The sequence below is a fragment of the Oenanthe melanoleuca genome, chromosome 1, assembly GCF_029582105.1.
Source record: "Oenanthe melanoleuca isolate GR-GAL-2019-014 chromosome 1, OMel1.0, whole genome shotgun sequence".
NCBI lineage: Eukaryota > Metazoa > Chordata > Aves > Passeriformes > Muscicapidae > Oenanthe > Oenanthe melanoleuca.
This window is the reverse complement of record NC_079333.1, coordinates 84,846,165-84,861,066: the sequence shown is the minus strand read 5'-3', so window position 1 is coordinate 84,861,066 and position 14,902 is coordinate 84,846,165. Positions and strand designations below refer to the sequence as shown.

At 40.3% G+C, this 14,902-nt stretch overlaps 1 protein-coding gene across 2 annotated transcripts in view; it reads left to right on the top strand.

Moving 5' to 3' along the window:
• Nucleotides 1-702: 702 nt before the first annotated feature.
• UXS1 (UDP-glucuronate decarboxylase 1) overlaps nt 703-14,902 on the top strand; it is a 52,513-nt gene continuing 38,313 nt past the window's right edge. The window contains exons 1-3 of one of the 2 annotated variants that reach the window (XM_056491520.1): nt 703-901; nt 11,170-11,197; nt 13,872-13,920. In XM_056491520.1, the coding sequence (XP_056347495.1) occupies nt 805-901; nt 11,170-11,197; nt 13,872-13,920 (174 nt within the window). In that variant the 5' untranslated portion in view covers nt 703-804. The remainder of the gene's footprint in view (nt 902-11,169; nt 11,198-13,871; nt 13,921-14,902) is intronic. The other variant, XM_056491527.1, reaches the window with a different exon arrangement.

Genomic DNA, 14,902 nt, shown 5'->3' with positions numbered 1-14,902 from the left:
ACTGCACCTTGAGGGGAGACCTCACCACAGCCTGCAGCTTCTCACAGGCACGCTGCCCTCCTTTCTCTGGCAGCCCAGACAGCACCCAAGGCAATCAAGTTATGGCAGGGGAGGTTTAGGCTCGATATTACATAAAGGTTTGCACCCAGGTGGTCAGGCAGCGGGACAGGCTCTCCAGGGAAGTGGTCACAGCACTTGCCTAATATAGAAGGATTTGGACAATGCTCTCGGGTGCATGACGTAATTCTTGGGGGTGTCCTTTGCACAGTTGGACTTGATTATCCTTGTGGGTCCTTTCAAGCTTAAGAATATTCTGTGATTCTATAAAATTGCATGCAGGTGGTTCTCCTTACTATGCAGACACCTGTGCAGATATGAAAAGCACATTGGGGACGAGGCAAATGGAGCTTTCAAAGGCACTGAAGGTGCCAGCGCGACACACGCGTTGTCCGAGTGCCCGCGCCTGCCTGTTCCTTCCAGCAGGTCACCACCCCAGGACGATCACAGTGGGAGGCGACAGATGACCGACCCGACCCTGGAGCACCCTGAAAACCCAGAGCAGGGCCACGGGAGGCCGCGGTGGTTCTCCCTTTGCCAAGCACAGCGGGCAGGGAGCGGGCACGCCGCCGGGAGCCCGCTCTGAGGGCAGCGCGGGCCCGCGCATGCGCGGCCAGGCGGGAAGGGGCGGGCGGGGCCGCGGGCGCCGCGCCTGCGCGGGCGGTTCCGGGCGGGCGCAGCGGGGCTGAGCGGAGCCGTGGGTGGCCGCGGCCGTGCCCGGCGCTCTGCGTGCCGCTGCCGCGGGGCATGGTGAGCAAGGGGCCGCTGCTGCGCCTGCTGACCGCCATCAACCGCAGGAGGATGAAGCTGCTCATGGGGCTCGCTTTCGTCGCCTACGTCGCCTGTGAGTGAGCGGGGGTGGGGGCGGGTCTGGCACGGCCATTCATTGCCCGCTGGCGCGGCGCCCCCCGTGCCCTCGCCCGCCGTGCGGGAGAGGAGGAGGAGGAAGATGTGGCGGCACCTCCGCGCCCCGTTGCGCTGCGCGGTTGCGGGCGCGGCCGCTCCGGCCCCGGCGGGGCAGGGGCTCAGGGCTCAGGGTTCTCCCTTCCTGCCCTGCCCAAACTTTCCCCACGCCCCGGCGGTCGGCGCTGCCCTGCCCCGTCCCGTCCCGTCCCCGGGGCTTGCGGGGAGCGCTGCTGCTGGGACGTGGCTCAGGGAGTGTTTCCGCAGCCGCTCTTTTCCTCAGACCGCGCTTTGTCCGTCCCGGTGGCCACCTGGTAGCGGTGAGCAGCCCTCAGGGAAGTTTTCCAGGGCAGGCCTCGTGTCTGTTTTTGTAAAATCCTCCCAAGTCCTTTGGGGGCTGAATAAATGTTTGTTTATTAACTCAGCGCGGAGCTGGAGTCTTAAGAGCCGGGAGAGAGGCACTGAGGTACTTTAGTAAATCTTAGAATAGCCAGTGATGGGGATGTTTATGACTTCTCTTACTAAGAATGAGTCAGATAGATTTGAAATGGATTTAAAACGTTGTCCTGTTAACTCTCTCCCCTGCTTGCTTTTTCTGTTGCAATTCTAATTTATTTTAGTTTAGCCTGTTTCGTTTTGAGACTGGGGTAGATGCTGTGTGGAGAGCACGATGCCTTTCAGTTTAGGTAGAGAGCAAGCCGTTCTCTTGATGCTTGGAGGCACATACATATAGGTGAGCTAGCTTTGGGCTGAGCGTGTGCATCACATTTCAGATTCTACCTTTGGATTTGGAAATGTGGAGAGGTACAACACGAGTAATTTTGGCAGAGAGGGGGTGTTTCCTACCACAGAAACACAGCAATTCCCTTCATTACCATATTTTGTTGACTTTACTGCCTCACTGTTTAGGTACTTCTGTTACCTTGAAGTTGTGTTTCAGCTCTTACTTTCAGTTTGTTTATCCAAGTGACTTCGGGTTTCTTGCATCCTGACAGCTTAATGTCAGTTCTTATTTTGAAAGGCTTACATATTTTGCTAAAAATGATAGTTTTCAAAACGAAAGTTAATAGGCTGCTTTGAACAGTGGGTTTGATTATGTTCTCTGGACAGTAATTGGTGTTTGCTTTCTAACTTTGTGAATAAAAGTTTGCCTTAAGGAGAAGCCTTCTGACTGGTTGTTTTTTGAGATTCAGAAAAAAGGTGGAGGAGAGAGACTGCAGGTCAGTGTAGCAAAAAAGTGGCTTGAAAAGGGAATAAGTTGGTGTCTGATGGGAATGTGTTTTTTGCAATTCTGATATGCTGACATCTTTTGACTGGAGATCAAAAGTAGTGGAATCCTTAGGTGTCAGCTACATAGTATGGTATGGTAGGAGACACTGCTGGACTATCAGATTCTAGAGAGAACATTTTGTGGTTTTTTTCAGAAGTGATTATTTATGATTCCGTTCACCTATCCTAAAAGGGTACTCCTCACAATGTTGCTGAATCATCACTACTCTCTACTTGCAGTCAGATAATGCCCAACTGAAATAGCACAGAATCTGAGAAAACTGAGCTGCTGGTGTAGGTGTATGTGTTGGCACTTCTTACATTCCTTCTTTCTGAAGTATTCTCCAAATGACTAAGTGTTTTTAGGCTGTGTGCCTCCTTTCCATGAATTTCCATTCAGCATTTGGGCATGGGCATTCAGACTTGAAGCACATTTTACAGAGAATAAAATAGTTGGCAAGTACATTAATTTTTTTGTGAACTAGAGGATAGGACTTTTTTAATAGTGCTATTTCATCAGCCTGTGTGTGAAACCCTGAGCAAATGTATTGGGAATATAATTTGGAAAAATGTCTTATTTCATAGAAATCTTTTACCTTTGAATGCAAATCTGTTACAAAGGTGCCTGATGAACTTCTCTGTGTGAGTTTGCAAGCTAGAGAAAGAATTTTCTGCATACAGTTGAAAGGCTGTGAGCTGTTTCACTCTCAAGAGTCATCGAGTGGCTGTCTTGGTAGTTTCACACAAGGTGGTGGATGGCTGGGCTGTCTTGGGTGTCACTGCTCCACATCCATACAATGGCTGAAATTTTTTATTGTGCACCAGATGAAGGCACTGGTCTGGACCGAGATCACCCTTTTGTGTTATAGCCATTTGATAGTGTGGGTATTTGACAGCTGTTTTGGCCCAGCTTGAGGAGGTGGTGCACAGTGGTAAAATGGGATAAAACTGACATTGCTGCTGGCAGTGTTGCCGTCACATGCTTTGCAGGTCTGCAATTAGGAGTCCTGTTTACTGTGGTTGAAGTACTGTCGTGACATGAGATACACTGTTCATGTAATATTGAAGATCCCTAGAGCTCTTTTATGGACTTCACTTGGTTCCCTCGTAGCACTTAGAGCCAGAAAGATCCTTGATTTGGAATTGAATTACGGTACTATTTGATGCCTCAGTTCTGTAAATCTAATATATATTAATTTTTAAAAATTCACTCAAAACACTGTGCTATGTATGGCTTGTATGTACAAAAATAGAAGTCAAAAAGAGCATTTTTATGGAGCAGGCAATTAAAAGCAACTGTTTCCTGGGAAAAGGAAGTGAATAAAGTTTAACATTCACCTTTACCTTTTCTATAGGCCCTGGATGAAAGGGCTGATGTTCCCCATTGCGCAGGTGATGAATTTGGAGATACTGCAGCTAGCAAGCTGTCTGAAACACTCTGTAATATGTCAGACTGCTGCTCAATTTTTTTATTACTCTTCATAATTAGCTCAGTTGTCTCACCTTCAGTGCTGTCTTCTGTGAACATTGCATGACTGTGCTACACAGAGTGGGAAATCTTGCTCAGAGGTTGAATTTGGATTGCCCTTTTAAAGGGATAAACTCTTCTGCTCCAACTTTCCTCTGATTTAACCCCCAGCAAAATAGTGCAGGAATGCTAATGCTAACCAAAGTGGGGTGGAGGGGTTTGTGGAACTGGACTGAAACAAATTATTTCAGTCATGAGTTCCACTTACATAATTTTGAAGCTGTTGTGAAACCACAGCTTCACAACATGAGGTGATTATAAACAGAGGTGAAGTGGGTTTAATTTATTATTGTTGTCTATAATGAGAAATGTAGACAGATCATAAGAGCAGTCAATTAAATCAATAATGTTAAAGAACTTCAGTGTCATCACAGTAAGAATAACTTATATGCAGGCTGAGAGTGTTCTGTTTTTAAAAACCCCACCTGTGTGTTGGAATGTCAATACGTAGACACCTTACACTCACTCCCTTGCAAGTTTTAAATGTTTATTCAGCTTTATATGGACATGCAGCCATGCTTCAGTGGTACTGTCCTTGCAGAATCAGGACCATATTTAGGTTATTGGAAAAAGACTTGTGGCCAGGATTTAAAGATCAGAGCTCTTCAGTCTGCATGGTTTGCTTTAACTTTGATGCTAGCGTAAATCTGCTGATGTCTTGGTATGACAGGGCAGTTGCATCTTCTTAAAAAGTTAAGAGGTCTCTTTCTGGTAAAGTAGAACAGTTCTCTTTACTCATTTGTAGATCAAATGGTTCTTAGGAAGTATAGCAGTAGCCTTGTTCCTTTTCCAAGAGGAAAATGGAATAGTAGGGTGCTGTCATGAGGTCCAAGCTTAAGACCTCATTTCCTTTGTAAGGTAAATTATAACACAGCTATTAGAAGAACTTAGAAGTGAAATGTTGAAATAATGTGAGGGAAGTACATCCTGTAGTATAGTGGCTTGACTTTTCACAGTATTATTAGTTTCCATAGTTGTTATCCTTTGTTTTTAAGATTAGCCATTTGTTTTTGTCAGATTTTCATCAGCTAGGAAGAATGCAATGTTCTCTTCTCAAAATATCGAGGTGTGAGTGAGCTTTTCAGTTTGAATCTTACCAGCCCCTCACAAGTTGCTTATCTTGCATATGTTAAAAACGGAGGTTAAATGCTGCCTGATGTTTTGTTTTGATAAGCTTTTACTTCTACTTTTCATAATAGAAAAGCAGTTGCCGAGTTGGTCCTGCCTTATTGCTTTTGTAGCATTTATAACATTTTATAACTGGATGTCAGGATTTATTGGCCATGAAGGAGTTAAGATTGGTTGTGTAAGACATCAGGCTTACTTGCTTTTTGTATCAGCTTGCCATGGATTCTCCACCAAGAAGAAAATCAAACCCAAAACATTTGCTGGTGGGTCACATTCACCAGGTTGCCTTTCATTTGTTGGTTTATGGAAATAAGTTCACTGTTGTAACAGCTTCCAGTTCCCTGCTCATCAGGCTTGCAGCTAGCTGTATTCATGTAGCTTATGAAAATCTGTTCATGCTTCAGTTGTTTGTCAGCCATGATGTTTTAAAGCAGTTTTTGGCATCCTGGAGAAATTAATCTTGTGGTTTGTCTCTTATATCCGTTTAATATTTGTCTTTAATGTTTTACCTCCACATAGTATTTGTCTCTTCTGCTGCATGTGCAGGAGACAACACTGTCATCATTCTACTCAAGGACAAACACTTTTAGAGCTTCCACCTTCTTTGTCCTCTGTTTTTGCAAAGAGGATATTACTAGTTTCTTTTTTCTAAGGTTGACCAAAGCAGATTTTGGTTGAAACTGGTAGTTTTCACCATCTCATTTATGGACTGTGGAGAGGGAGAGGTGGGGGTTATTGCATCAATTTGCCTGAAAGGATTTGTGAAAGGTAGCTGGGAAAAGTGAGCTTGTTTCAGTTGCAGTGCTGACCATTGGAACATTCTGAGAGTCCACTGAAAACAATCTTAGCTATCAACAGATGGGTCAGTGGAGGAGCAGTGGTAAAGAATGATAGGCTGAAGATATGAGGCAGGAAGGAGTAGTAACAGTGAACAGAGAACTGGAAAAAAGACTTAATAGAAAATCTCATGAGAATTTTCCATCTGGAAAACTAAGAACAAAATTCAGTCATAAAATGATGATGCCAACTGAAATGTAAAAAAGTCTTCTTGGCTACCTTCCCATGCAGTATGAAGCTCCATTAATTCTTATAAAGAAAGAAAATTTGCATAATGTTATATCTCACAGATGCGGGATGGTATTGGTTTGCCAAGGCTTAAATGTTTGTTCTTAAGGGAGGATGGAGAAATTTCCTGGTGATGGTGTTGCCTTTGTTTTGCTGAGTTGATGTGTAGCTGAAGGGTTGACATAGAGTGGCAGTGGTGCTGTCCAAGATGCAGAGAGAGGATCTTTCCCTTAGTAAACCCTGTGTCCTTGTATCTAGGATACTTCTCATGTGGGAAAAGCTGCAGTTCCTATCTGCTGTCTTTGATTTGATGCAGGACCTTTCCTGTTGAGAAAGGCATCAATTCAGAAAATGCAATAAGAACTATTTGCTATTTGGAGATCTGTGTAGACTTACCAGAGGTGTATTTTTAAAAATCTTTTTTAATATTCAAGTTATTGTATGTTCCCCAAAGGCATAATCGTAAACTTCATTAAGGAAGGTGACATTTCTTAATACAAATTGTAATTGTATGTTATCTCCACTAATATTGTTAAATACTCCCATCAATAAAATAATTTTCTAAAGCAAATTGTCATACTGCTGGAATTACAGATGGAGTACAGTTGAGAGGGTTTTTTCATTCTTATGGAATCTAGACTATAAAAGGCAGTTTGAAATGTATTGGCCAAATCACAGAATGGTTTGCATTGGATGTGACCTTTAAAGATCATCTATTCCAGCCCCTTGCTGCCATGGGCAGGGACATCTTTCAGTAGAACAAGTTGCCTAGAGCATTGTCCAGTCTCACAGTTGAATCTCTGTGGACATCACAGTTTTGCTTTTTAAAACATCTGTTTTAAAATCTGTGATGCTGAAACTAGTGTTGTCTAATAATTTCAGATTGAGCGTATATTACTGTTGTGGGCCTGTGGCAATCAGTGACTTTATTTTAATGTCATTTAAAGAGACCCAGAGAAGAAGGAAGAAGGTACAGGTTTCTTTCAGGATTGTGTTTTTCCCACCTTCAGGTTGTGACAGTGTTTTTTTTCTAGTTCCCCAGCCTATTGTGGATGAGTTAATTACGGCATGCAAGGTTCTCTTAGTGTAGTAACCTGTATTTTATACTGTACAAAAAGTATTACTGCAGATGCCAATTCAAAGGATATTCAGATGAAAACATACATCCAATTCCTGTGTTCTGAGGATCTGGAAAGATAACATTTGCATGCTATGAAGTGCAGCTGTTTAGTTAAAAGTCTGACTATGATATTGAAGTGTCCATTTAATAGAAAAATGCTCAGCAAAACCCCAGCCAAGTGCTTGGGGTTTCTGTTGTGTTTTTCACATATATTTTTTAGTGTGTGTTGGTTTTTGTTTGTTTGTTTGTTTGTTTGTTTGTTTGTTTAATTTAATGTAGGCAGGGTTGGTTTGCATCCAAAGCAGTGCTCCTGGAGTATTAGTATCCCAGTCATTGAAATCCTCTGCATCCAGCATCATTTCAGAATGGGGCTTCTCTAGAAAAACTAAACAAACTTTTAAATTTCCAGGAATGTAAATATATTCAGTAGGAAAAAAAAAAAAAAAAAAAACCCCAAACAAAAACCCAACACATTTTTTACTGGTATATGACTAATTGCCTTTTAAGGTAGGTTTGAGACATCTTGAAAACCTACAACAATTTTACACTAAGGCTGTGCCTTCCAAATAGTTGAAGCTTAATCTTAGAGGCTGGGTAAAGAAACAAAAAAGCATTGGGGTTTTCTAAAAATCCTAAGTGATTAATGTTTAGTCAGATAAGTGTAAATGCCTCCTTAATAACAGTACTGCAATTACGGCATTAAAAAACAAGTATTTTTTTTCTAAGAGATGCTCTTTTATGTAATTCTTCATAATTTCACTCAAGGCATGTTGTTCTTCTCTGGAAGCCTAAACTTTCAAGTGTAATGTCTGTGGGAATGATTAATGCCTAATGTATTTTACTCTTCATGGTACTTGCAATTAATCCTTGCAAAAATACTACAAGAAAAATTCTCTCATTGTTTTGTGAAAAGGATGCAAAGGGGGGAAAAACACCTCAAAACAAATAGGTGTAGTCCTATTTTTGCTCCTTCTACAGGCCATTAACCAGGCTACAACAATTTGGATATTCTGATCACTTTCCTGATGGCAACTTATTATGACCTTAATCAGTCATTGGGTGAGGTTTGCAATCAGTCTTTGAAAGAAGTAGAACCTCTGTCTTTCTTTTGTAGGTGAGTGTCTCAATTGTTAGGTTATAACTCATGCTTCTGTCTAGTCCAATGAATTGTGAATTCTTCCCTTGCACAGAGTTTCATTAGGTGGCAGGAAGACTGTTTATGAATGCTCTGTAGTTGGATGAGTTGAAAGCTCTTCATAGAGTATGTTCTGTGTGGCTGTGGGGGGTGAGGGTGTTACATTTTTATGGTCTGAGAATTGACACAGGACTATTGTCCTGGATTTAATACCTTTTGACTTAAAAGATCTGGGCGTTAGATTTGAATTTTTTAAACTGGCTTTTACAGTGAGGTTCTGGGTTGTTAGTGTTTCCTCAAATTTGGTTCATTAGGAGTCTCATGCATTTGAAAGCTGGGTTTATGTGTAGTGCCTGATTCATGACCTTGCTGGTGTGGAGGATTTTTTTAACCATCCATGTTTGCAGCTTTTGGGGCCTGATCTTGATGGGCCTGTCAGGTGGTTTTGTGATGCCTGTAAGGATTTTCATGTTGAATCTAGGCTTGTCATTTTCATCTTTCTGCTTGTGGATTTGGACCTACTTACCTCTGTGTTTCCATCATTCTTGCCTGAGTGTCAAACCAGCCTTGGACTTGACCTTTAGGGCAAGGAAATCCTCTGTGAGCCAGAGTCTTGCTTCTGGCTCTGTTACTGGGTAAGCCTGTTATATAAACAGCTGTGTATTTAGAAGAAAAACAGCCAAACCTTATTTCTACTACAGAAATCTTAGCTCTGATCCCTTCAACCTTGGTGTAAGCTCCGTGTGAGCACCAGTAGCCAAAGAGATCCTTTTTAGCATTGTGCATTCAGAATCTTTTATGAGGGCAGTCAGTATGTTGAAGTGAGTTTTTGCAACATCTCTCTACACATGAGAGACTTCAGGGTTCTTCAGACCCCTCTGTGAGAAAGTTCCTGTGTGGTTAGTTTTGCAATTTTTTTTTTATTACAGTGGTACCCAATACGCTTCATAAAAGTTTAATGCAGGGTCATGTACTCCTACAGAACTGGGATATCAAAAACAGTGTTTCTGGAAGGATGTGAATGCCTTTTTGAGCTTCCCTTCCCTGCAGTGGACACTGAGCACACATAGGTCACATGTTTTCTTTAGGAAACCAGTTCTTTGTATACAATGTGGCTTCACTGTCTTTACTACAAAACTGGGAGGATGGTATTTGTGTTGCAGCTGGCAACTCTTTTTTTTTTTTCTTCAGTCAATTCCTACTTCACCAGATGCTTCCTGCCACTGCATAACCATTTACATTATTTGTATAGATTTCTGTAGCCCAGAAAAATAATTCTTTGTAAGTGTAGCTCAGTTGGGTCTAACTGGAGAATTCTGTAACTACCAGATCGTCATCATTCATTGAAAGAAAACAAAATGTTTTTCCATTAGCGTTATCATACATAATTCTAAAATGTAGCCAGAGGGTAAATAACTTGAATTTAGCTGTGCTCAATACTGTATCCCATTTTCACCACATTGTTTACTTTATCTAGTTAACACAAAATCCAGGTTATTTTAAAATTCAATTGGGTTTTATGCATAATTTGTTCTAATATAGTAAAGTTTCCTCGTCTTTTCCCCAGAAGATGGCAGGAGGTTTTATGGTATCACCACAGATAACACAGGGCCCTTCTACAGCTTATTTTGTAGTCTGTTGTGGATTCTTTTGAGTTGGTTGTGAATTACTCAGCAGCACTCAGCACTTAAAAACAGTCAGTAGCTTTGCTAATCCTTGAAGGCTAAAAAAACTGCATCACTGAATCCTCATTTGTGTCCTCCCCACTCCTCCTTCCTGAGAATGTTTCATTTCTCCTGCCTGGAAGGTGCCTGTGACCGTAGCAGTGTTTTTGTTTGGTTTCTGTAACACCTCAGTCTTCTTGAGCTCATTGAGTAATAGTGATAGCAATGTAAGCACAAAGCCTAAATATAGACAAAATACTTTGCTAGCTGCTACTCAAGACCTGCAATATATCTTAGAAAATCTGTGGATACTTTAGAAGTTTTCTGTATGTATGGTCAATTTGGGTCCTTAGCTTGAGCCTTGTCTCTTAAAGAACAACTGCAGAATGATTTTTGGAGGTGTTTGGAGTACATTTCCTGAGTTCCTTGTTTTGCAGAGTCCATTATATAATTATTCCACGTTAACCTTGTTCATCTTGATGATGCAAAGTTGTTAAAGTCTTCCTTGGCTGTGTAGCCTGGTTCATGGCTTCTCATTTTTTCACTTTAAACTGCATTCTGTTTCCTAGTTGAAAGTTAAAAGCAAAGTCAGTGTTCTGATAGTCTTCCTGTAATCACCTAAACCCTGATCAGTTTCAGAAGATTTTATTTTTTCTAGTAGAAAGTAATTCAGGCAGCTGAATCTTTTTGTGAGCTAAAAACATCTGTTGCATCCTTGGTATTTGATTTTATATTGTGATTTATCTTTCTACAAAACTCTTTCCACACAAAAAGTAATAAATTAGTTTCATTTCCTTAGGTACCTTTTGTGTCTGCATCACAATATATATGTATTTAGGCACAGTTATATGGGCACAAAAGCTTTTGCTACCTTTAATGCAGGACTCTTGAGGCACATTTTTGGACAGGTTCAGCTCTAACCTGTAGTGCCAGTCTTTTGTCACTCTGCAGTTTCCAATTTATGTAGTTCAGGTCTACAGGGCTCCCTTCTTGCCTTTGTAATTTTTTCCAGTACCCCTGATAAACAAGTCGAGTGTTCTGGTTTATTTAATCTGTTTGCAGTGACAAATTACAGTTTAGATAATTCCTACGTATTTTTTTATAGTCTCATGTAATCTCATCAGAATTCCACCCATACTCTGAAACCGTACGTGTATAGGCAGTGTATATGTAGTTTACTTAAATAATTTGTGATTAACACACTTAATATTGTCTTAATTTCCTTCTGATGATAATAGGAAAAAATTCCTCAGGTACTGCTATATGACATTGTAATGTTTTCTCTCTTCTTGTTTTCCAGCTGTGTGGGGAAACTTTGTCAATATGAGGTAATGTATATAATTTTTAATTGAATATTCTTGTGTTTAATAAAATTAACTTGCCTTTCCCATCAATATATATAAAGTAGGGAGAAAAACAGCAGCTCACTCTGTTGTTTGAGTGGTTGCTAAGCAGCTGATACCATTTTTTTTAAATACAAAATGTTCAGTCTCAAAAATAGTTGTATGTTTGTTATAGATCTCACCTGGGATTTTACTCATGCTTCATCTGCTTTTCTTTGCACAAATTCATCTTCTAATTTTTGCCAGTTTGTTGGCATACCTGGCTGCATAGACTTGGATTCTGCTTTTCCTCAGCACAGATGTGACTATATCTCAGTAGTAATGTTGGCTTAAATATTGAAGAGCAACACATTCTCCACTGATTGCCATTATTATGTTTCTGTACCTAGAATTAGAAATGTGCTTTGGAGAGTTTTTTTCTCCTCCGCAGTTAATTGGTAGAGAATCTGATGGTTTAAATGCTGAAAAGCAGAAAATCCTGCATTATCCCCTCAAATTTTTTCCTTTGGAAACAGAAAGACAAACAATATGTATGCAAAACATGAAGATTTTCACATTTCTGCTTGCATGTGAGTTTGTCCTGCAGGAAAATTCACCGGGAAGACACAGCTGCAAAAAATTGAAGAGAATATGGGGACATCTTGTTCCCTACAGCAAAGTCATTGTGTATAGAGGACAAAATGTTTTACCATGTTGTTTTGCTAGTAAAGGGTTTTGGTATTCTGTTGCCACTCTTAGCAGCACATAGTAAGAAAAGTTTGAGACAAAATAAGAATAATAGTGAATTTTCTCTAGGCTCTAATTCACCCAGCTTACTGTGGGGTCTGTTTCTATCCCAAGTACTGCAAGTACTTGGAGTACAAGTACTGTACTCCTCTTGGAGTTTCCCACCCTTGATGCAGAGTGCTCAGCTGTCATGCAGACAGCTGCTGGGCTGCTGTGGCCTGCAGATGGAGATATCAGTTAGATTACCATGTTGTCGTGACCAGTGAACTACGGCAGCTTAGCAGCTGTTACATGAGCAGCTGAGCGTTCCTTAACAAAGGACAAGAGCCTCAGAGGGGCTTGAGGAGGACAGGAGGGTGTGGGATCCAGGCTGTTTATATCCTGATAAGCTGTCCTTACAAATTCTGCCACTATCTGCCTCTGAATTCTTACTTGAGATGTCTTATATAGAGTTATTTAAGGGAAAAATTATTTTTGAAGGGCTGATGTTGATCCTCAGCCAGTAAGATTCTTTGTTAGGAGGAAATGCTCATTTAAAAATAGACTGCAGAGTTGCCAGTCCTTGGGTTACAGGATTTGTGAGTAAAAAAAACAGTAGGAACTATTTTTGAGGGGACCTTTTTGAATTGTGGGGGGTTTTCCAAATTTTCCTTGCTCACTTATGACAGAGGAAAGGTTGTCTGTTCTACAGTTGTTTGAATAGTTTTTTGTAAATTTCTGTTACTTGGGAAAGCATTTATTCAAAATCCACCAGGATAGGTTAATAACTCTTCCTTATAGTAAAATCATTCTACATTCTCTGCAGGGGTTTTATTTGCTACTAGTGCAATAAATGACAACGTGGTTTGAACAGATGGTTCAGAGAATGTGTGTCTTCGTGTAGGATACTGTATTCTTTAGAGATACAAATGAATCGGGTCAGTAAGGTCTTTGCCTCAGTAATAGACGGAGTTGGCTTTTTTTAAAAGTGAGAGTTTTACAGAGGGTTATGAAGGCAATCATTGCTTTAACTTCTAACAGTGTGTGTGTGTGTGTATATATGTGTGTATGCGTATCTGCTTAACAAAGGATCTTCTGTTTCTCTAGGTGTAATGAGTTCAGGTCCCAAGTAAAGGAGCTCTGTTTTTCGCTTGAAAGAACTGCATTTTATGTTGGATACCCATGAATCCTCTAGTATGCAAAAATTTAACTACCGTGAGATAAATAATTCCCCTTTCAGAAGGTTTAATTGAAAAAAAATGTAATTACACAAATGTAAGGAAAATTGCATAACCTTGATACAGAAGGTAGAGTTTAAAAATACATATTTTACACTCATAAAACTTCACTCAAAAGTGAACATAGCTGAGACACTTTACACAATCAGATGCTAAATAAGACCACACAGATTTGTGCAAGACACCAGCCTTTTAGACATTATTCTGTTTTCACAAGTTACCACGACATACTTCATCCTTGGCCTCATTTCAGATGAGTAATATTTGTGTGAGAAGTCAGTATTGCCCATCAGGCAGTCACTGAAGGCACGTTTTAGTGCAGTTGAGGTTTTTTCCCATGTGTTTGGGAAAGTTCAGAGTCAAAGTGAGGTACATTTGCCTAGGGGAAAATGTTTGTCAGCATACAGTAAGCAGAAACCCTCAAAGAGACACATTTTGGCCTTTGCACACTAAAGTTACACTCGAAACCAGTAATTAGATACTTTTCTAAAATGAAGCTAATTGAATGAACGACATTTTTATTGATACTGTTCTTTCCTGTGGGCTTGATTCAATTCCTTCCAAACTGATGTATTTCAATAGAAAATAGATCATCCTCTTTAATTCATTCTAATTATGGTTTTGAAATAATACTAACTCAGGATGCTTTGAGGATGCTGTTTTAATGTGATTCAGGTGCAGGTGTGGATTATTTTTTTTTCTTCTCTTGCCAACAGGTCTCTTCAAGAAAATGGGGATCAGAAAGTGGAAAGTAGAATAGAGGAGGTTAGTTTGCTAATAGTTGTCATCTGTTTTATTTTGAAGACTCCATTTCACTAATTTCATATTGAAGTGGTATATTTAGTTTTATTTCTTTACTCTTGATTCTACTAAAACCAAAGCATTGGATTTGTGTCTTTGCATTAATTAAGTGTTCTTCGCTCTAATGGAGTTTCTAACCTTGATCTATGACTTTATTTTCATTAAAACTTTTCTTGGAAGTGATTTGCTGCAGAGATAATGGTAGAATCCTCCCAAGAACTGTTATATTTTTTACTGAAAGGATGTACACAAATTCTTTCCTCTGACTGCCTTAAAAATGTGGAGTATATACAAAGTGCATTGCAAATTTGAAGATGCCTAAAATTCCTTTGCTTTGTTCTTAACTAATGAACAAATACAGCAATACTTGTGGCTGGGGAGGGTGTGCAGTGCCAAGTCTTTAAGCACAAGTCCTGGTAATTTCTGGAGTAGACATGGGGGCTGAACATATTTGTGGTTCTGAACTGCTGTACAATACCTCTGAATTTCCATTTTAGCCTCAGTTTGTTGTAAAATATTGAGAATGCGTGCAACAGAGCCTTTTCCAAATTTTCAGCCTTCCAGTCTAATAACAATAAAACAAAATATTTAATAGAAGAAAAGTCCATGAGGTTGATGCCCCTTCCTCTTATGTGGGTGTGTGTTCTTAGTGTGGTCTGGTCTGCCTTGTGTCTTATATTTTAGCAGGTTTATGTAGCAGTTGCTCCTCTGGACACAGTGGGCAGCCCACTGAAATTGCTTAAAATCAATGGAGAGCTTGTATTCTTAGTTTGTCTTTTGCATTCCTGTCTTTCTCTGTTTTTTTGGTTGGTTTGTTTGAGTTTTTTTAAAAAAATCTGGTAAGTGTTGCAACAAGCATTGTGAAAATTCCAGTTGTTTAAGAATGGTGAAATACTTGAAATTCAATGTGTAGATCAGACTTATTGTAAGGTCTGAGAAGTTGGCC